Here is a 22597-nt window from a genome sequence, read left to right as displayed (position 1 = left end):
TGTCATTAAAATAACTTCATCTGTCAGTTGGAATGAAACCAAATTTGGTAAAAAAAAAAAGTAAATGAATAAAAAGCTATTACACCGTTGTGTGAACAGAAAATTTGTAATTATGAAAATTATGGCATAAAATTAAAAAAAAAAAACTGAAGGATATAAATGACGAAAATAAAAAAAGCTGCATCAAGCAAGCTTGTTCTGAAGGATAAAATGAACTCAAATCTGCATTATGCTAACCTTGCAGAAATTTGATTCTAACCCCAAAAAGGCGAAGCTAGGGCCGAATTTTTGTCTTCTAAAAAGTAGTAGATTGAAAGGAGTAGGATTTGGAAGTAGATTAAAGAAATTAGCTAACATAACGAAATTTAAAAGATATATTTTAATTACAAAAAAAGTCGTGAAAAAGAATAGAAATGGATATGAAAAATTTTCAGCCGACAGAAAAAATTTTATTGTATAATATAGGGTTTATAGTTTTCCTGATATCTTTGATAAATATTTTCCCGATTTTTGCGTGTGTTCAGAACATCCAGTTCTCTACAAATGTAAATTATATAATCTATTATTAAAATAATAGATTTGAAGAATTACGAGACTTAAATTTTAAATACATCGTTTTATTTTTAGAATGCTAATAAAAATCACGAAATTCGATTGTTCAAGCTTAAATACCGTCCATTAATTATATACATGGTTCAGGTATGTAGCCTAACCCTCAGAATTTATTGTTTCACAATTTTGGGGAATTCAGTCATTTTATGAAGGAAAGAAAGCTATTTTTCAGTAACAAATCTTTTAAGATCGAGTTTCGTAGTTTCGCAATTGATTCCCTCAGACCTTTTACCTCGTTTTAAATATATTAAATTCTAATCAACTATACAGTAGTCATAGCATATATATATTTTTTTTATGGTGACTTGAGGAAAAATTAATATTGTGCTAACCCACATACTTACTGTTTGTTTTTTTTCTGCTCCGACACTTAAAATCCTGATTTAAAATTATTCATTAAAAAAAATCTTGAGCTTTATTACGAATTTTAATTAAATATTAGTGCGAGAGAATATTAACTAATTAATACTAGTTAATATTTTCAGTGCGACAGGGCTTTAAAAAATTTCTGTATGTTGATCTCGAACTATTAAAAGTTGTTCATTGCTCCATTAATAAAATAATGGAAATTTTTAACGCTTTCTGATCTAAAGAAAGTAATTCTAAAATTACAAACAGTATAATTTGAAGTTGAGCAAATCGGGGGTTGGCGAACAGAGGTGAAGTCGTAACGTATTTAAAAAATATAGTTTTCATTAAACGAGGGTTTTGATCACGTTAAGTGTTTGTGATTATTTAATTATAAAGAAGAATTGATCTAATTATAGAACCAGTAAAAATCTGATAAGATTTTAACCAGAATTTCATTTAATAGCTGCTAGTATTTTAGAAGACTATAAAAGAAATTCTTATAGAATATTATAAAAATAGAGTAACTTTAATAGAAATGGCAAGATTAAAAGTAAAATACAACAATAAATGCAGAAAACAACCGTAGAGAGAAAAAGAATAAAAGAAGCAACTGAAGAGATAGTCTATAAATCCAAAGGCCCCTGAACTCTCAGTAGCGATCCACAAGAAAACATTTGGTTTAAGAGGGTAGCTACTTTTTAACTTCAGGCCCCAAATTCTTTTCAGGGAACCACAGGAAGAGCCTCTTGAGTTTAAAGTTAAAATTGATTTGTGAAACTTTTTAAAAAAGTATTAGATATTTGCAAGCGATATATTTTACAAACTTCATTTCGAATATTTAAAAATATATTATATATTTAGTGCAAAATTCGAAAATTAAAATAAAAATACTTTTTTTATGATATTGTCTTCAATACCCCTCACCTAAATCCCTAATTTTAAATGTTATTTTCTTTTGCTTCAAGCCACAATAAGTGCTTGATTTTTCTAATTAATATTCTGTCACAATTCGCAAACAAAATATTGGAAATTTCCTAGCTGTGTTTGGTTGACAAAAAATAAGTTTATAAAGAAAAATTCTAATTTGTCTCTTTCGCTTTTTAAAATTTGCATGTTGGATAATTCTTATTACTTCTTAACATTCACAACTTCATATAGATGATGTTTTTGCGACATAAACATTTCTATTTATTTTAATGTTTATGCAATTAGATTTTTAAAAAAAGTTCAAAAAGCTTTTTCTTTTAGATTTTTTTAAAATTAAGAGTAACTTGATTTGAATTTAATGAGATGGTCACCCTACGTGACACATCCCCAGGATACGGAGACTGCAGGTAGGACTTGAAACTATACAGAAAAGAGACAAATGTTTTGGGAGACAGTCATAGGCAGTGGCTTGCCTAAACTCAGCCATCATTTTAATATTTGTGCCATTCTGAGAATGGATAGTTGACTGAATGTAAGCAATAACAGGCTTGAGATTCTTAAAACTGAAAGAAATTTAGAAAACTTCCGGTGTATCCCACCAAATATGCATACGAGTTGACCTGTCAACAAGCTTAATATTCTAGAAAGTTTTGTTAATGTTATTTTTATTTAAATTTAAGCGTAATTTTAGCATTCATAAGAGTAGTGTCCTGTAATTTATAAATTCTAATTGGTTGTGAGCCTAAGACAGATTGAAGATAATTAAAATCACAGTATAAATAATGTGATGTTTGCCATGCTTTGACTGTTATCCCTTGTTTGAAATCTTTACCATGTGATCAATGACGTCACAAAAATAGTAGGCTTCAAAATATATGTGCTAGTCCTTTGAACATATTATTATTTTTACTTTTTGTAACTGCAACTGACTTCTTCTGAAAAAGAATTATTTTGGTGTTTTGGTCAAGCGTCCAGTGCAGTATTAAAGTACCGAAAAATACTATAAGTACTTATAAAAACTGCTGTGCAGCCCGCGATTATGTTTCCACAGTTGGATTTAGTAACCTGTCCTGAAATCCCTTTAAAGGATAAAGTTACCTACTTTGCCAGTGTAAATCTTTTTCATGGCGCCAACATTGACGTAAGTTTCAAAAGAGTTGCTGGTATTTTATCTGTTCTATTCCACAACCAAAATGTATAAGTGCTGCAGTTTTTCTCACGCTGTTACTATATATATTCAGTATACTGCATTGAAGTGACTCCAGAACCCTCCGGCCTGCTGCTTAATATAGAACAATAAATCTTATTTTTTAAAAAAAAACGTGTATCTTGTTGTGTTTGTAACTATGTGCGAGTCATTAAATTAAACTTTTTCACCCATCAAATTCTACTTTCAATTTTGCATCAGCATTCGCTTTATTCTGATTCGAATAAAGACCGAAATATACTGTGCAATTACCTGGTTATTAATTAGTTTTAACATTTTGGACGCAAGTTAAAGTAACTAATTATTTTAATTTTTTGTACTAAAAATAGTCTAGGCTGGAATGATTTATGAATAAGTTTTATTTTGGAATTCTGCGGAAATCTGTTTATTTAAACCCAGCTAGCTTGACCAAAATGGGCCTAACAAATTTTCATTCATTCTTTCTTTTTTTTTCTTTTAAAACAATTTAGTTTACGATCAAAATTTTAGTGCAGAAATTTCGAAATCTGTCGCGCTAACTACAATTGCCAAGTTGCCAAATAAATTTTAAACTTGTAAAAAAAATTCTTAAAAAAAATGTAGTATGAGGAGGTAGAGTCTTGGCAGCTTACGGGCAACAGCCTGCGAGAAACATAAGGGACCAATTCATAGCGTATAACTCGTAACTGCCTCTGGCAAGCATATACATATTTTCTTAAATTTTTTTTTGCATATTTAAGAACCACTCTGCGATTGTAGTTGGCGCGATGGATCACTAAACTGAATTATCCTCGATGCGAGCTAAACCTTTAGAGTTGGTCCCTTTTTGTGCTGTTTTTTTTAGTTTCTAGTAAGCGCTACCCGGAAGTTGACAAGAATTCTGTTGACAATTATTCTGTTGCAGATCATGATGTAGAAATCTCCCCGAAATTTCTAACTAACCAAAAATTCCACAACCAGTTAAATAGAAATTAATGTGTTTGTCTTAATGCCTTATTAAATAGTCAGCATATCACTAAATGGAGGATATACTTAATATATTAATTTACTTAATCTGTGTATATTAATATGCTTAATCTGTGGCAGAATTATCATCATGTCTTAAAAATAATCATTACAGAAGGGTACCAGCTCAAAAGGCATAATTAATAGCTACACACTGGGAAGTTGTTGTTTGCATGTTTTTTTTTTTTTTTTTATATACTATGGTCTTATATATTATACTGTAGACAATTTTCGCAAAATCTGATAATAAATTTAGAAATGATTTAAATCATGATACTGAAATATCCCCAAATGAAATTTAAAGTGTCAGTTGCAAGAGGTTTTAAAACAGAATCTTTTTTTTTTTATTTTAAATATTCTAAACGATAATTTAATTAGTCTCTTTTTGTACCTTTAATCAATCTGCATACTAAGTAGTTTCTCTTGGGGATATTTGTAACATCTGTCTCGCAGGGTGCCAAATAGATTTTAAAGTTTAAAAATTTTTTAAAGAAGACATGCATTCGTTAGCTAGGGGATGACTATGAGTTAAACCTCTTCTGTGATATTTTTTCTTTCCTTTCTCAATTTATTTACTTATAAAGATTTATCTTTCTTTTAAGTACAAAGAATAATAAATAGCATAATGATTGCCTCAGCCATCAGAGGCCTTTGTCTGGATAGTAGGGATTTAACGAATATTCGGCCACTATTCGGTATTCGACCCTTTTGCCGAATAATGAAGTATATGCTATTATTAATTATGCTGCTATTATTAATTATTTAGATTTGTGAAAGCCTTATTGTTGGCATCAAGATATTTAAAATATTACAAAAAATACATCAGTTGTTAAATTTTTTTTAAAATATAGAAAGTTTAAAAAAGCAAATTTTTTAATACTTATTTCATTTTTAATTTAAAATTTGAAAATTATTTAATTACAAAATTAAAATTTCAAAAGTGAAACTTTTTAAAAAGTTCTTAATTTTCTGAGTTATAATAATTTTTCTGACAAAAAAGAAAGTTAAGAATACATTTAACAGTAGTAAGTAATGAGTTCTTATCTTAAATAAAATAGCATATAAATTACAAGTATAACTATGCCTAAAATATGCTATTATTAATTATTTAGATTTATAAAAACCGTATTGCCTTGTTGGCATCAAGATATTTAAATTATTACAAAAAATAAATCAAGTTGTTAAAGCTTTTTTAAATATATAAAGATTAAAAAAGCAATTTTGTTAATATTTATTTCATTTTTAATTTAAAATTTTAGAATTACTTTAGCTACAATCAAAAGAGAAATTTTTAAAAAGTAAGTATTCGGCCACCGAATATTCGGTATTCGGCCTAAAATTTGGCCGAATATTCGGCCCCATAACTATTCGTTACATCACTACTGGATAGTTTTCAGTTCTTTACTAATATTTGTATTAAAGTTAAATGGCTTATATTTTAAAGAATGAACAATAATTTTTTTAAAAATCAGAACGATACAGCTAAGCAAATAGTTGAAAGAAATCCAATTTTTAAGAAAATAAATCTTTTTTATGCTTTGTTGTAATAAAACTTGAAGAAAAAAACATTAAAAAGCAAACATGCGCTGCTATCAGCTCCCATATTTAAATACTAAAAGTAAAACAGATGATATTTATCAGATTATGCAAACACAATATATATTTTACAATGTCATGTTTAATTACAAATATTAAGCGTTGCAATTGCAAAAAAAAAAAAAAAAAAATTCTCTTTGACATGTCTGCAACTTTTTAACTAAATTTTTTTCACATTTTAAGTAATTTAGGAAATTTGAATATTTTTAAAAAAAATAATAATTTGATATTCATAAAATATATTTTCTGACCTTTAATTTGATAGATGGTTTATTGAATTTATTGAAATTTTTTTTTTTATGTAAACCGACTACAAATAGTGTGGAATCACCCGTCTTCTAAATCACTATGAAACACGGTGTGCAATATGTAATTATAAATCATGAGAATGTAATTTTAAATTGCTTTTGCATTGATGAAGAAAAGTGGAAAAAAGACATTTTTCTTCTTTTTTTTAGTAATAATAAAGAATAGATAGATTGATTGATTTTTTTCTTAAATTAAATGAATTGTTTTCCAAATCAATTTACCTAGTTTGATTTTCTCTCCAGAAAATATATTCTAATAAAAGTTGTTGATTTGAATTCTGGTTTAGCTAGAGAAAAAATTGTTTTATAGACAGGAAAGAATTGTTCTTTGTATGTATATTTTATTTGATTTTTTTTTTAGGAAAAGCAACTTAAGGTTGTAAAAGCAAAGATAAATGAATTACTTGATTCCCCACTATCAAGGTGAGTTGCTCTGCATGTATTTAATATTTTGTGTTTTTTTTAGCAAGATTCATTAATTTTAATCAAATGATTTTATAAAGCTAAATTGTTTCCAGAGTTCTTGAATATCTAAAAATTATTGCAATTACCACCCATTATACCTTATGAATAGTTGCTTCATTAGTGCTTTGACTTTAAATGGTTAGGTAATTTAATGCAAAAGTAAAAAAACTCACATCTTTCCTTTATGTAGCTTATTTATTTACATACATTATTTTAACTAAAGTGATATTTGAACTATTTTGAAAATATTTAAATTTCAGCAAATAGTCGGATCTTTAATCTGATATCTTTAATGAAATAAATTTTAAAAAATATGTAAAATATTTCTTGTTGTCTCCAAGCTATGTGTTTAACAACAGTGTGTTATATAGGTTTTTTTAGCATTAAAACCAACCATTTTAAAGATATTCCTAATGAATCTTGCTAAATCAAAGCTTGTATGAATGTGTTTGACTGTATCGCAATTTATGCTTTTATATAATTTCTGATTCTTGTTAACATATTTTTTCAGATGTGATGGCCTTCTTCTATTTGAAGCTGTTCTTCTGCAGCACACTCCTTTTTACTATGAAAATTGGCAGAGAATTATTATTGCTAATTTAAACGTAAAAACTTTTATAATTAATTCTTTGGAACCAAAATTTTGTTTTGTTTTTAGATGTTAGAATTTAATCCTCTGAATGCTGAAATCTAAAATGCTTTCATAGTGTTTCTTTGCAATTTTTAAATAACCGAAATGCTACAAAATTTACCCAAATAATAAAAACATTTTATTTTATTTAATTCTTTCCTGAAGGTCAATTTAGTATGAGAGTAATACACACATATCAAATTTTCTCTTTCAATTCTTTTCATTGTAATTTTTTATCAATATAATTCCTTCATTCTAATTTTATATTTATTTTACTTATATTATAATTAAGTTAGTTTTCTGCTTCAGATTTCTGAATTTCCTTGTCTTTCTTCTAAGCATTAATAAGAAGAGAAATCAAAATTATTAAAAGAGCAATTAAAAACTACACTTCCAGAGGAAAATCGTGCTATTCACAGTGTTTTCATTGCAGAAAAAAAAATGATTGAGAATTTCTCACCCTTTCTCAAAAACAGGGTGAGATTTCAAAAAGTTAAGTGAGATTTCAAAAAATTAAAGAAAACAAAAACAAAGAGACTTGAAAAAAAATCATTTCTTTAATTATAATACATTTTTAACATCTTCTAATTTTTAAAGCATTGAATATTTTTGTTGCATCATCATATGGAAAATGTTCTACATTTACTACATCATCAGCTATTCTCATTAGGTTGCTCAAATGCTTGTTTGTTTCGTTTTGATTTTTTCTACCCACATTTGTTTCATTTTCATATGTCCGTTTCGGAGTAGAAGATATTGCCTTTACAAGGTATTTATCCATCATACATTAATACGCAAAAAATTTGAACTTCTTACAGGGAGAAACCTTACCTACGGTAAACACATGGTTGCAGAGAAATGCGTTCTGAAAGAGGTTCGGAGGGATGGTGTTCTGTTGTTCTTAAAGGTTCTGAACAATACTGGTAAATAGGGAAGCTAGATAATGGGGCAGATGTTGAAAATAATGAAAGATCCAGGAAGAAAAGTGAAACAGATTTTATTCTAAATGGCGCAATGAGAAATTTTTTTCAAAATGCTGGAACTTCGCGAATTTTGAAATTGATTTATAGAATGTGCAAATTTTATTTTTAATACGAGAAGAAAAAAAACATATGCGAGATTCTTGCGCTGCTGCATTTTTCAAATATGATAGCTGCCAACTTTACTGCATTTTCCAATAGACTACTGGATTTTGCCAGTTTCTCCTGGTCTACTGGTTTAATTAAAATTCTCTTTGTTTTTGTACATTTTAGAAAATTCGCTAAAATTGAGTTAGTTTCCTAAATAAATTAATTACCTATTGAAATAAAATTTTCGTACAGATATAATAAAGCAAAGTTCATTTATAGAAATCAGTTCAATACTTTTTTTGTTCAAAATGTTCAATTTTTTTTTATTCAGAACTCTCTTCTTAAATTAATTTAAAAAGTCTTTTAACTATATTAAATGCTACTATTAATATTCAAAATTATGAGTAAACTGTTATATATAACGTTTCAAGTATATTTAATGTCAATCATAACTGGAAAATATTGCAGTTTTTCTATTTTGATGACTATAAAACTCCCTGTTTAAAATATTAAGTACAATATCAGGGGTCTGTTCGGATCAAATTTACTTTCATTTAGCGATACCTTCACAAATTCAACTTCCGGAAAAACGGTAGACGGTTTCTTAAAATTTTATTTTTTTATCCTATAAGAAACGATAAACCATATTTTTACCCTATTTTTGTGTTGAATTTTTAAAATAATTTTTAATTTTCTCAAATTATGTCTAAATTTTCACAAAATAGGTACCTCACAGAAAAACCTAGACAGACTCCTGATTATCCAACAATTATCATGAAATTTATGTTGCATAAAATCTACTGGATTTTTACCTATCCATGTTGGCAGCTATGGATATATAATATAAATCATAATTATAATGGTGTATAATGCAAGTATTGTGTCTGATTTATTATCTAATAAAATGTTACCAGTATCAAAAAAAAAAAAAAGAAACTTGCTCCAGGTCGTTGGTGCATTTCAACAGATTTTTGATGAGTCATGTCAAAAACCAGTTTTTAACATCCAAAACCCAACTCCTTTTGCATATACTGGGATGAAAGACTTCCGCAAAAAAAATTGGGAATCCGCTTTTTTCTCCCAATTTTTAAAATTCATGATATCATGTTCCAAAAACTTACATTTTTGGGGAGTCCAATAAGAGAAACTCAAGCAGCCTGAATGATAATCGGATTTGAGACAAACTCCCCCCCCCCCCAGCAGTAGCTCCCTGAGAAAATGATCTTCAAAAGAAAATGAGTGGAATTTCGGCAGGTACGCCAATGCCTTGACAACTGCGGCTTCTGCAATAGATTGGAAAGAGAGTTATAAGTAGTTTCGGCAGCTGATATTTAATTTCTTTTGTTCGACTGATTTTCAGAATTTTAAATATTAGGAACTGCTCCAGAATATGCTAAAATTGTGATTCTTCTTCAGGCGATTTTTATGTAAATAATCGATTTTCGTATTTAACTGATTTACATGTTGAGATGCGTTTTTACGAGATTTAAAAACGGTACTCGCAATTTCCATTCACACAATTTAAAAATCCAATATCGCTATTTGTATTTAGCCATTTTTAAAGCCCAATATCGCGATTCTTATTTCCGCGAGTTTAAAATCCAATAACGCGATTTGTATTCACATATTTTTAAAATTCATTATTGCGATTCGTTATCATGCGGTTGTGATATCAAACATAGATTTTCGTATTTACGCGCGATTTAAAAATTACTCGTTGCGATAAGTATTCATGAGATCTAAAAATTATGCATCTTGATTCTTATTTAAGCAATTTAAAAACTCAATATTGCAATTAGTATTTCCATGCTTTTAAAATCCAATATATTGATTCATATTCACTCGATGTTAAATTTCAACATCTCAATTCTTATTCAAACGATTTTAAAATCCAACATCTCGATTCATATTTACGATTTTAAAATTCAATATCACGATTCATATTCCCGCGATTTTAAAATCCAATATCGCGATTTATATTCACGCGATTTTTAAAGCAAGTTAGCGGCTATGAGTAATATGAATGTATTTTAACAATGATAGTCAATTTAAAAGTGTGTGCATTCGATGCTACCGAAAAAAAATTCAAGTTTGATTGGTCAAATAGTCAAAGTGACTAAAATTGTTAGTAACTATCTATCAGAAGATATTAAGGTGAAAGTTGGCATTTTAATTTAAAATGATTGACCAGTAATTAATTTAAAATGATGATTAAGCTACAACTTCCTATATTTGCTTAATTTTCTTTAATTTAGTGGTGATCAAAATTTTAAAATTACATTTTTAAAAAAAAATTCAAATTTCACTGCTTAAATGCTTTTGTCACTTTAAATACTAAATAAAAATCTCCCGGTAGAGTTGAAAGTTGCTTTTATAAATATCTCCTTGATATCGCTGTATTATATACAACAAAAAGTAAAGTTGTAAAAGTTCTGCTTTGTTTATTTTCGACCACTTTCATGCCTGCATATATTTATGTCAAGTCTACTATAGCAATTTATCTGACATGCATTAAACACAGCTCTGATTAAATTTCTTTTCATCAATTTTTTACTGTTGTAAACTCTATTTAAAAAAAAATATATATATATATTTTTTTGATGAAATCTTAAATTATCTCATTTGTTTTTCATTTTATCTAGCATGCTAGCAATTTGTGTCAAGAAGTTACTTACAGGATTCTTAAACTAATTATGAAGAAGCCATCAGGCGCTCCTTACATACACAATGTTGAAACTCAAGTAGTACCCATTATTCAACTATTAATATCAAATAATTTGGTAAGTTTTAATTTTTACATACAAAGTAAACTTCCTCATATTGAGAACAAAGTAACAATTTTAACTCATAAGATCAGACAGTTTGTTAAATATGAAACAGCAGCGATTATCAAAAATAGAAGCCATTACCATGCATTTATAAGAAAAATGCCATTATCAGACAAATTACTATAGAAATTAGCTATTTCATCGTTTTTTGTAATGATTGGTTTGTCACAATTCAATGAAACACAACTGACCTAATAAATTATCATTATATAACAAATAATATTTTTACAACAATACTTTTACCTATTTATTATTACTTACACAATTCCTACAATTTTGTTTCATTACATCTATTCTCTTTTATAATAAAAATTTGTACTCTATCACTGTCACAAAATGGAATTCTTTCATTCCATACCAAGTGACATCAAAACATCTGATAGCAGGGCTTTTGCTTCTGAAAATATGCTGCTTTTGCTTATTTCAGGGGTCAGTGTCTACTGTAATCTAAAATTTCATGGTAGTAAGAGATTCGCATTGAAGTTTGATCCTAATTCCTTAAATATTATTTGATAATGTTCCCTTTGACTTTACAATTCTTAACAAAATGAAAATTTTCAGACTGCATAAAATCAGCGGTTCTCCAAACGTGTTCCATTGAAGGGGAAATTAAATGTGATATTTTTAAACGTTAAATATTTCAAATCCAATCAATAATCAATTGTTTCTATAATATCTTGTGCGCTTTTATGAAATTATTTAAAGTTAAATGACTATGAAAAATAAAAAAATTCTTTTTAAAAAGCACATAATTTTACTGGTATCTTATGAAAAAAACATGCATTTAAAAAAATCATCAGTTTTTTCCATTGTGCTTTTCCAGTCAAAATAAAATAACTAAATTCATCAACAAAAACATGTAATGACAGCAAAAAAAAAACTTTCCTTAATAGTCATTTTTAGCATTTAATTTTCACTAAATGAAACATAATTAGTCTTATTTTATTTATATTCAGTTTATGTAAAGGGCTGCAAATTTAATTGTCAGACACAAAACATAATTTAAGCTTGTTATTGATGAAATAATTACTTTGTCTAATTAACCATCCTCACACAGTGGTTGGTGCAAGATGGGAGCTGAATTCGTATTGACCTACCATCACTGGAATTCAAACCTGGATCACCTCATTAGGGCATAACACTTTCCATAGAGCTGTCACAGCTCAAGCAGAAACATCACCAATAAAGGGAATTTGTAAACTTTAGCCTTAGAAAATGGATAAAAATAATGGATAGCTATTTATGTAATAATACATCTAAAGCTATCTTTTTTTTTTAAATACTTTACATTATAAATTAATGTTTTATGTTGATCATGACATAACTTGTTCTTTAATGGCAAAATTCAGCCTTTAGAAAACTTTATGTAGCAGGCTCTTTTTTTAAAAGACATTTAAAATCTGAAAAACGCCAAGACAATGTTTAATAAAGGACTTTGATTGTAAAAAAGGAATCTTATATAAAGGCTATATTTGATTGTACACTTGAAAATTAAGACAATAATAAATTTTACCTAGCATGTTCTTCAATTGAACTGTACTAACTTGTAATTTATTACATTTTTTCAAAATAAAGTAGTTTTTTATTGGTTAATACATTCATAGCTGTCTTTATTTACGAAGTTGGAGTTCTGCCGAAGGAAAATTGATCATTTGAGATTCCATAGCCGAAGAAAATTTGGAACCGCTGTATTAAACAAATAAATTACTTATGCAATCTTAAAATAATATACAGAGGAGTCATTCACTAATTTTTTTTTTGCTACTCTTAATATACCTTTCTTTAGCAATTCAGTGTGTAATAATCTTAAAATTTCAATCATTATCACTAGACTACATTAAATAGTAAAAAACTTTAAAAATCTGTTCGTTCTTTTGATTTTTGAAGAGTACCATGAATGACAGTATATGTATATACGGTACAAAGTTCCTCATCAGTATGTCTGTTTACTAGAGCACTTTTTAACCATCAAATCCATCCTCAATGAGCATGTAGCCCAGACAACTTATGATCAATGGGTATCAACTTGTTAAGAAATAAAGATGGCTGACCTCATTGCCATCATTATGCAAATGTTCTTTGAAAATGTGGAACCTTAATTTCTATATTCTTTCCGACAAATTGCTTTTCTTTACCCCATCAAAAACAGGGAATTTTACTGTTTGAGTAGCAACCCTCTTATTTTAATGTTACAAAATTTTTTAAACAATGATGAGCAATTTTTTGATCTGGAAGTCTTAAGGAGAAACACTGTAAATTTAAAATCCAAATCCCTCTTAATATAAATTTAAAAGCTGAAGTTTGAGCAGAACTTGTTGTGTGATTTCTGGAATATAATGATTTAAAAGGTCGTGTTTTTAGAATCTTATCTTATGATTAGAATTTTTTAAAAAAGAACCATTTTAATTCGATTGAAAAGATTTTATCAATGAATGTTTGAGTTTTTGTTTCTCCTAACTTGCTAGAGTTTGCATTATTTAAATACATTATTAAATATCTCTAAGGTAACAATTTAAAAATCATAAGTTGTTTTTTAAAAAGATCTTTAAAAATAGTACCTTTGATTTGAACTGAAAAATGTTAAAATTTTTATCTTCAAGTTTCAATAAAGTTTATAGTAAATATTAAAGCATTTGATATATAGTGTAAGAATAAGAACCTGCACTAAAAACATTTACATTTCATTTGTTTTATAGACTAGTTTGGCAGCTGTTGATTGCTTATGTCAGTGTATGAAATTATATCCTGATGTTATGTCTAGATTCAAGGTAATTTTTATTTATTTTATTTTGAATGCAGTCATTTCTTTATCTAATGTACTAATTCTTATTTTTCATCTCATAAAGTAACACTTTTGTATTTTTTTCTGAAAAAAGGAATATCATGAATGACTTTTGATCTAATAATTTTTGCATTCTGATTTAGTGTTGTATTTTATTTCATAGTTTAATATATCTTATGCTTTAATTAATTTTGATATTTAAGGTGACATCCTCAAGCTATTGAGATAGTTTTTTAGTATGTGAAAATCTGATCATTAGATCAAATGTTTTTCAGGTTAATCATTTTTTTTTTCTTTTTCGAATTGTACAATCCTATATTTGAATGTTCCTTAGGAGGGGATTGAAAAAGTAACATGAACAGACCATTTTACTTAGTCTTTACTATTTAATTTTATCTGGAATATAATTTAGTATAGCTGTTCCATAACACAGGGTTACCACAGTTGCTAAAATGCAACTATTTTTGTCCTAAGGGAACTATGGCTACTTTTTTTGCCTGAAAAGGCCATAAAAGCAACTATTTTCAGGAAAAGGAGACTATTGGGAAACATTTCTGTGCTCCTAGCAATGTTTTTTTTTTTAGCATGAATTAGGTTGACAACCTGTAGCCCGCTGTAGCTTCTAAACATAAAGAAATTTTTTTTCCTAAAAAATAAAAAAATATTGAATAGCAAATTTGAGTCATGCACTCAATTTGCCCAGATTCCATTGTGAATCTATTTTGTTTCTCAATCGCCTTTTCAACAGTTAATGCTACGGAACTCTGCATGATTTTAAAGAACCCAATTTTTAATATGATACTATGATGCGTGAATTTTGAATTTGAGTAATCACTTTTTCGGTAATATATATTTACTAAGTCAATTATTGATAAAAGGGAAAATTAATAGAAAGAATGTTTTTTTTAACAAAAATTTATTTTTCTGCATTAATTCTAGCATTTAAAAGTATTTAATGTTCTGCAAATACACGAATTTTTTTTATGTAAAACTTTTATACTTGAACACTATCGTTTATTTAAAAATTATCATTTTGGCTGTCAACTTGACTAAATGGATCATGGTATATTACAATGAAGTCATTTAATAAAATTATTGAAAAATTTTTGTTCTTATTTAAGCAACTATTTTCATAATTTAAGGCGACTATTATCATGCTTTAGGCTACTAAAAGCAACTATTTTGTTCATTTTTTTTCTGTGGCAACCCTGATAACACAGTATTGCTGTTCCCTGTTTTTCACATTTCTATATTTAATCTTTTGTGAAATTAATAGGAATTCACGAAAATAATTATTTAACTAAATTTGTCGGTCTCTAGAAGTTCCTAGTATTGCCCTTTATAAAGTTTAAGTAGGAATTGTTTAATAAGCAGTAAGCTTTGTTTTCTGCCTCATTAAGAATGATGGGAAAATATGTATGTTTTGAAAGATTCAACAGTTTCTGTTTTTCCCACAATGGCTGTTGAAACATTTTTAAAAATTGAATAAAATTTGTTCCTACAAAAAAAAAAAAAAAAAAAATTGGACCACTATATAACAATGAAAGTGACTTACTATGATGACACAAAGCTGTATTTTTGTGGTGTAGATATTTATTTAAAATATCAGTTGTTTTGATTTCTTAAAATGTCACTAATAATTTCCATTTTACTATACTGAATTATATTAACTTTCTTGCTGTGCACTAATGTTAATCTGTTTGAGATTTTAAAATGTTATATATTTTTAGAACGAACTTGAGTCATTTCTTATTAAGCAAATGGACACAAATTCTGCACAATTTAGTGAGGTAACTACATGTTTGAAAAACTTTATTTTTAATAGCATTAAAACATTTTCTGCAAATATAATTTTTTCATGCATGTATAAAAATGTTTCCTTCCACTTTTAGGCTGTTGCTGATTGTATGACTGTTTTACCACAATGCTTGGTTGAATCAAATAATAGTAAAAAAGTTCGCAAATCAGTTGCTAGCATATTTCAAAAAGTGTTATGTACTTTGCAAGATATTCTCGATAGCCTTCTCAATGTTGATGACGATAAGGGTAAGCTGTAAATTTAATATTTTTCACTTAGTTAATAAATGAAACATATGATTTTATTTCTGGTATATTTAAGGAAAAATGATCTTTTTGTGTGTATAAAATGAGCTAGAATCAAAAAATTAAAATAAATTACAAATTTCACTATTCTTGATAGACACTGTTGTATCTTTAAGATTTGTAAACTTATTTACTTAGCACATAACTAAAACTGAAGTGTTCAAAAGAATTTACCAGGCTATAAATTAGCAAAATGCTTAAAAAAACATTTTATTTATGAAAAGTAAATATTCCACGTTATTTCTGCCTATTCAAAAATGTAATCATTTTAATTTGCAAAACAAACTTAATTTTCTTTGTAGTTCAGAGTTTTTATTTAAGTTGATTTTTAACTTTTTGTCCCGATATTCCTAGTTTTTAGACTCAGACATAGAGGTGGAGTAGCTCCAAAGACCAGGGCACATCAACTAGCTGGAGAGGTCTATTGTACAAAAACCCTAAATCGTGACTAACAGAAAGTTTTTTAGTTGAAACAGAGTTCAGCAAACACCTGAAAGGCATATATTGTAATTCCCGGGTCTTAATGCAATGTTGCCCTAAATGCTCAAATCGTTGACCTCACAATCACAAACTATATGTCGTTATGTCTCCTTCTCAAGATAACAACCTCGACAAAGAGAATCAGTTTCAATATCTATTATGTATAGGTGTCTCCTGAGAGTGCAGTATCCAGTGAAAAGACCAATGATCTTTCTCAAACTCTTCCTGATTTGCTGAAGAAGCTCTTTTTGATGCACACTGGAACAGTCCTCAGGGTGGCCACCCACCTGGAAAATCTTGAAAACCTGGAATTATCAGGGAATTTTTTTATACTGGAAAAAACCTGGAAATATCAGGGAAATTTGGATAAAAACCTGGAAAAATCAGGGAATTTTAAAGAAAAGCTGGAAATTTTTACTTTGATAATTTTTTTAATTTCACTAATTTAAATTATTTACTAACTTTCTTAATTTAAATTATTTCATCCATTATACCCACTTTTTTAGACGGAAATGTATCGCTAAACAGTTGAAATATCATTAACTTAACAATACTTTGTCTGCATCAAAATTTGCTCCATTACAGCTCTGTCAAACTAGAATACCACATAAAATTCTCCCACGGTTTGCTAAACGAATGCAGAAACCTTTGACCGCTATGGGACTGCAATTTAGGAAAGATTCTGGTGGAGATGGAAAAGAGGATTAGGATATTAGCTTCTGTTTTTAAATTCTGTCCTTGGGCTGAATCCATTTATGGCTCAAGTTTGTTCCGATACTTTGGTGGTAATTTTTTTTTTCTATTTTGACAAAATGTTTTTGTATTTTTAACTTTATAAAATTCTCCAAAAATTGTTGGTTATAATTTAATAATAATAGATTTTATCTTGCACTCTTTTTCTGAAAGCTTTTCTACTCCCATTCAAAGAAATCTGTAAATTATTTTTTCTCAGCAAACCAACCAATCACACATTTTTTTACAATCGCTAACAGCAATGTTTGTCGATAAATCGTTACAATTGTTGCATTAAGCTAATTTTTTTTCTATTTCATTTTAACCTTTTAAACATATTTTAAAAAAATGTTTTTTTTTTTTTTTTTTTTTTTTTTTTTTTTTTTTTTTTTTTTTTTTTAAAGAACCAACTATATATTAATATTTAATTTTACTCTTTTGTTGGTCAATATATGATTTTTAATTCAAAATTTTCCACCAAAACATTTGAAAAATAAATAAAAAATCTTGCCAAATTGCCGAAATAAATTATTTTTCTCAAGATGATATGTTAAAAAAATAACATTTTGAATAAAATATTTTATAATATAGGCACTTTTCTTGTACACATCCTACACTTTATAAGGAAAAAGAAACAAAAACCTGGAAATTTTACGATTTTTATCTGGAAAACCTGGAAAAATCAGGGAAATTTGAAATCTGATTTGAGTGGCCACCCTGGTCCTGATTTAGCTTGTCTCTGACCATTTGAGTTGTGCTATTACTCATTATGCCCTAGAGCTTGAATATAGATGCATTGAATTATGTGGGAGAGACTCCCAAAGCTGATTCAGGACCCCCAAAAAATTGCACTGCAGCCAGCTCATTTCCAAGAATACCCATATGTCCAGGCACCCAATATAGGTTGTGATGCCACAATTGGCATTACATATTTAATTCCTATCCTTTTAAATATCTCTTATTACTTAAGCTGATTTTTATTAATAGAATTACTTTTAAAATGAATCAAAGACTTAATCTTTTGAAACGAATATAAAATATTTTTTCTTCTCTTATAGATCAATGTAACGGATACTTTTTATTTCATTACTAATGCAGACTTTTTAATTCACTGTCGCCTCTAATCGAAAACAAAAATCTATTTATAGCTTTTTATTCTAATTTTCTAACCGAAAATATGTTTCAGTTGCATGTTTGTAATAATTCTCATAAATTTGTTGGCGACTCGTGATCACCAAGGTATTCTTTTAAACCCAATATTAATATGCTGGTTGACTTTGTTTTGGCTGTGTTATATTTTGAAAATTCGCCAATTTTGGATCTCCTAACCAATGCTTCTGTGTCCGTTGGGAACAAATTACATGTACTTTTTAATTTGGCTTTTGATTAGGAAGGTCGTGGGGGGATTTGTTTCCCATGGCCTGTCCTTATTAATATTACTATGCAAAAATTTATTTTACTAAGTCTTATGCATAATATTTATATTTTGTATCTCGAACTCTGCAAATATATTAAATAAAAGCTTTTTATTAAATTCTGATCCGGTTCAAGTATTATTTTCATCACTTCTGTTTTCATCACAATCTTCAATTGGTCAATATCTCCAACTACTCCTAACCACCTGAATATCCATCACCACTTAAATTGACACACTGAATATCTTCCACCATATACCTTGTTACAAGTGGAACGGTCACAGAGGACCGAATTCTAATTTCCTCATTCTTAATGAATGGTGCGGAATAATTGAAGGGGAAATAAGTTTTTGTTACAAACTCTGAATACAATTGTAGAATAGAGCTTGTGGATGACTTATCACTAAAAGAAGAAAAAAGGACTTTTTTTAATAAAAAGTGAAAAAAAAAATATTATAATTAAAAGATATAAAAGATGTAAGTATTGCATTAATTATATAAAGTTTTGAGACTAAAGATTCAGCTTATTAGAAAATTTGTACTCTGACCGTAAATTTTCTCATTTTTGTAGACTCACCCGTTTGTGATTTAAATAATTACAATTTTGTGCTTATGGTTTGTTTATCTATATTTTTTAAGATAATTTCATGGATGAAGACTCTTGTGAGAAACCTGAAATATTTAAACTTCCTGAAATGCCTGACACAGAGTTTAGTGTAGTTATGATGTTGGCTAGAATTTTTTCTTCTTTGTCAATCTGTGCTGCTAAATTTTTATGGTAAGATATTTCTTTAACAGATTTACATATTTATCTCTGCACATGCTATCAATGCTTTAGAACTTTGCCACCTGCATGAATTACTTAGTTATTTATGTGCTGTCATCATTTCTTACTTAATATTTTTATCATGGAAACTTAGACAATCTGAAAAGCTTTGATTTATTCAAAGAAAAATTTTATTAATAACATTTTTGAAAAGGGGGAAATGAGATTTCTAGGGATAAGATTATATTAAACTAAACACCATTAGTTACTTTTGCATTATCTTAAAATTTTGCAAATCCTAGTGGGTGTGAAGGTGATGAATGATAGTCTTTTAGTGTTTTTAAAGTTGGTTCTTAAAGCTCCCATGGGTTCTGGAAAACATGTTATTGTTAGTGAATTTCATTTTGATGAATAAAGTCGTGGAATATTGCAGTTTTTTTTTGGACGAAACCTGAAAAATCTTCCAATAAATCTGAAAAATAACCAATTTCAAGATTCACATTCAGTAGCCAATGAGGTTGTTCAAGAAAATAAATTCTGTATCTGTTTTTATTATATTCAGGTCAAACAAGCACATGGTTAAATATTTTTTAGATTTATTAAAATTAATAGTAATTTCAGAAAAATACTTTGTTCAACAATGTCGATTCAATTTTTTTTTCTTTCTTCAATACATGTTTGCTGTTCAATAATATGCTTTTTGAAATTAAGCTATTTATAAAAAATTTTTGGTTTTTTATTACAAGTAGGATATGATTTCTGGCTATATGAATGAAATTATTTTAATAATAAATTATTTTAATTGGTTTTAATTGTTGTCTTTCTCTCTTTTTTTAACAATGCTTTTATCAATAAATTGTATACTTGTTCATTATAAAATTTATAAAGCCTTTGCTTTGTGAAAATTTGTTATTACGAAATATAATATTTTTAAAAAAAATTTATTATCAAAAAGTGAAACTCATTGCTTATTTAATCAAAATATTTACATATATTTCTGATGAATTATTGCTGTTGAAATTTTCTGGAAAACTTGGAAACGTCAGTGAAATTGATTTTTAAAATTAAGTAGAAACCCTGACATCAATTGAATATAAATTATAATTTTGTCAATCAAAAACTTGCAGACGGAGTAATTAAAATAGAGCATAAACTTTTTCACACATTTCAGAAGTGGAATTCTAAAAATGTTTTTAGTTCCAGTTTTTCATTTACTATCAGAAAGCAAATATATGTTTTGTAAATAAAAGCAAATACCAATTGCAAAAATCATTGGAAAAAAAAAAAGTCTCCCATCATAAAATGAGTTAATGACTTTAAAATAAATTTTCTTTTTATTCTTTAAATTGTTTACACATTTGTTGTTCTTTATTGAAAAACAACTTTATTGTTTAATTACTTCAGTTTAAGCATCTTTCTTTCATTAGGCATTTTGTTAAAACTACTTTTTATTTTAATACATTTACATTCCTTGAAAACTCTACGAGGATGCAGACTTTTTGGGAGATAGGAAAAGGATGCGTGTGAGGGGGGACTGCATACAAGGAGAAGAAGGGTCCTTGCTGTTCTCTCTTTATAATATTCTTCCTTTCTCCTGGAATAAGACCCCATGTGGAGAGTTGAGCATTCTGAAATAAATAATTGAGTATGGAAGAGTTCATATAATTATGTCAGTAAATTTAGTCTCTTCAGTCAGGTTAAACTTCTGTGTTTGTCTTATAATGAAATTGAGCCCCTCTCCTTAAAATCTTGTCTGAGTCCCTCAGAGGGACTCCCAAGAGTTCATTTTCACTTCGATTTTACTACCCCATTAACCAAGAAAAACTTGATCCCACCTCATCTCAGACAGTTGGCCTTAGAAATCATACGGGCGGCAGTAAACTAGACGACCACGCTGGCAGTGGTATCTACATTGAGAAACCAGGGGATGGACTGTCTATCTGCCTCAGGAACCCTGATTTCTCATCGGTCTTCAAGAGTGAGTTAATAGCAATTGAACAAGGCCTTGAAACTGTTCTTAATGAAAATGACTTCGGGGACCTCTGGTTCCTTTTTGACAGTCGCAGCTCTCTTTAACACCTCCACAACTGGATTGTGATTGGAGATCAAACTGGTATTTCTATCCTTCTCAAGCTCGTTTCAAAATTCCACGATGTTTATTTTCAGTGGATTCCATCTCATGTTGACATATACGGCAATGAGCAGGCTAATGGACTGGCTAAGGAGGACTGTTACCATGCTAATCCTTCCTCTTCAACACTTCCCTTTTTAGAACATCAATCCATAGTTAATTCTGAAATTTTAAAGGGGGTGAAAGATTCTTCCCAGCCAACACTGGTATGCGGACGAAGAGCCAGGTTCTTCATTCGCCGTCAATTGTGACAGAGCTTCTAAAACCGCAATTTCTAGATTAGCAAGTGGTCACACAAAAAGTTTCTTGTTTTTAAAAGGCAGGAGAATTTTTGAGGTATGCTCCAAATGTCAAACTGAGCAGGCTTCTCCCGAACACATCCTGGACTATATGGGACTTTCCAGAGGCGACATGCCCCTTCTGGTCATCGATTTCCTTAGGATCAAAAGTAAATGACTGTTACTTGAGGGTACATCTATACATTACGATAAATGACCATTTTTAAAGTCCATAACTTTTACTTTGATATAAGTGTGCGAACCCTGTTACTTATTTCTTTATAACCTTATATAGTAGTTTTAATACTGGAATACAAATTTTTACATTATAAGGGGAGGGGAAATGGTAGGAAAAAAACCAGTATAACAGGCATGTAATCCAATTGGAACAAACAAAATATATACTGAAATAGTATAGTGACACAACTAAATTAACGTATTTACAAATATAGACGAGTTATCACACATTTGTTAAATGGATTGTATGGAGAATCTTTGAATGTTCCAATTTAAAATTTCGTTGTCAGAGAAATTGGCCATAGCATGACTATTCATTTTATGTTTGTAATTAATATATATTTACCCATTTGTGCAGGTTTATTTTAATAATTTTTTTCTTTTTTTAGTCAAGAAAACACTATGTTTGAAGTTCCTGTATTATGGATTTTAAAACTTATTGATAGAGTGTTTACTTTGACAGACTCTGCTCAGGTAAAAGAATTTTAAAAAAATTTATCAAAAATATTTATTTTACATAATACTGTTTATAATTCAGTTCATTTAAATCTTAATATTTCATTTTTTGTCTTTAAAAGCAATTGCTAAAAAGTGTATTAGGATATTTCTTTGTTTTATTATATTCAGAAAGGCTTCTTTTCTCTCTAAGAAGATTTCTACTAGTACAAATTCAATATTCTCATAACCGTGAAAT

General features: G+C 28.3%; 1 protein-coding gene across 1 annotated transcript in view; it reads left to right on the top strand.

Annotated features, from left to right (window-relative positions):
* The first annotated feature begins 2783 nt into the window (after nt 1-2783).
* The window catches only part of LOC107457168 (uncharacterized), a 37982-nt gene continuing 18168 nt past the window's right edge, over nt 2784-22597 (top strand). Inside the window, exons 1-9 of the mRNA XM_016075269.4 lie at nt 2784-3031; nt 6347-6408; nt 6962-7055; nt 10794-10931; nt 13676-13747; nt 15492-15551; nt 15654-15807; nt 19131-19269; nt 22293-22377. Of these exons, the coding sequence (XP_015930755.3) occupies nt 2930-3031; nt 6347-6408; nt 6962-7055; nt 10794-10931; nt 13676-13747; nt 15492-15551; nt 15654-15807; nt 19131-19269; nt 22293-22377 (906 nt within the window). The 5' untranslated portion in view covers nt 2784-2929. The remainder of the gene's footprint in view (nt 3032-6346; nt 6409-6961; nt 7056-10793; nt 10932-13675; nt 13748-15491; nt 15552-15653; nt 15808-19130; nt 19270-22292; nt 22378-22597) is intronic.

Source organism: Parasteatoda tepidariorum, chromosome 8 (assembly GCF_982258835.1).
Source record: "Parasteatoda tepidariorum strain Cologne lab strain chromosome 8, Ptep-v5.0, whole genome shotgun sequence".
In the NCBI taxonomy this organism is placed as follows: domain Eukaryota; kingdom Metazoa; phylum Arthropoda; class Arachnida; order Araneae; family Theridiidae; genus Parasteatoda; species Parasteatoda tepidariorum.
Note: the sequence above shows the minus strand (reverse complement) of the source record. Positions and strands in the feature narration are given on the sequence as shown.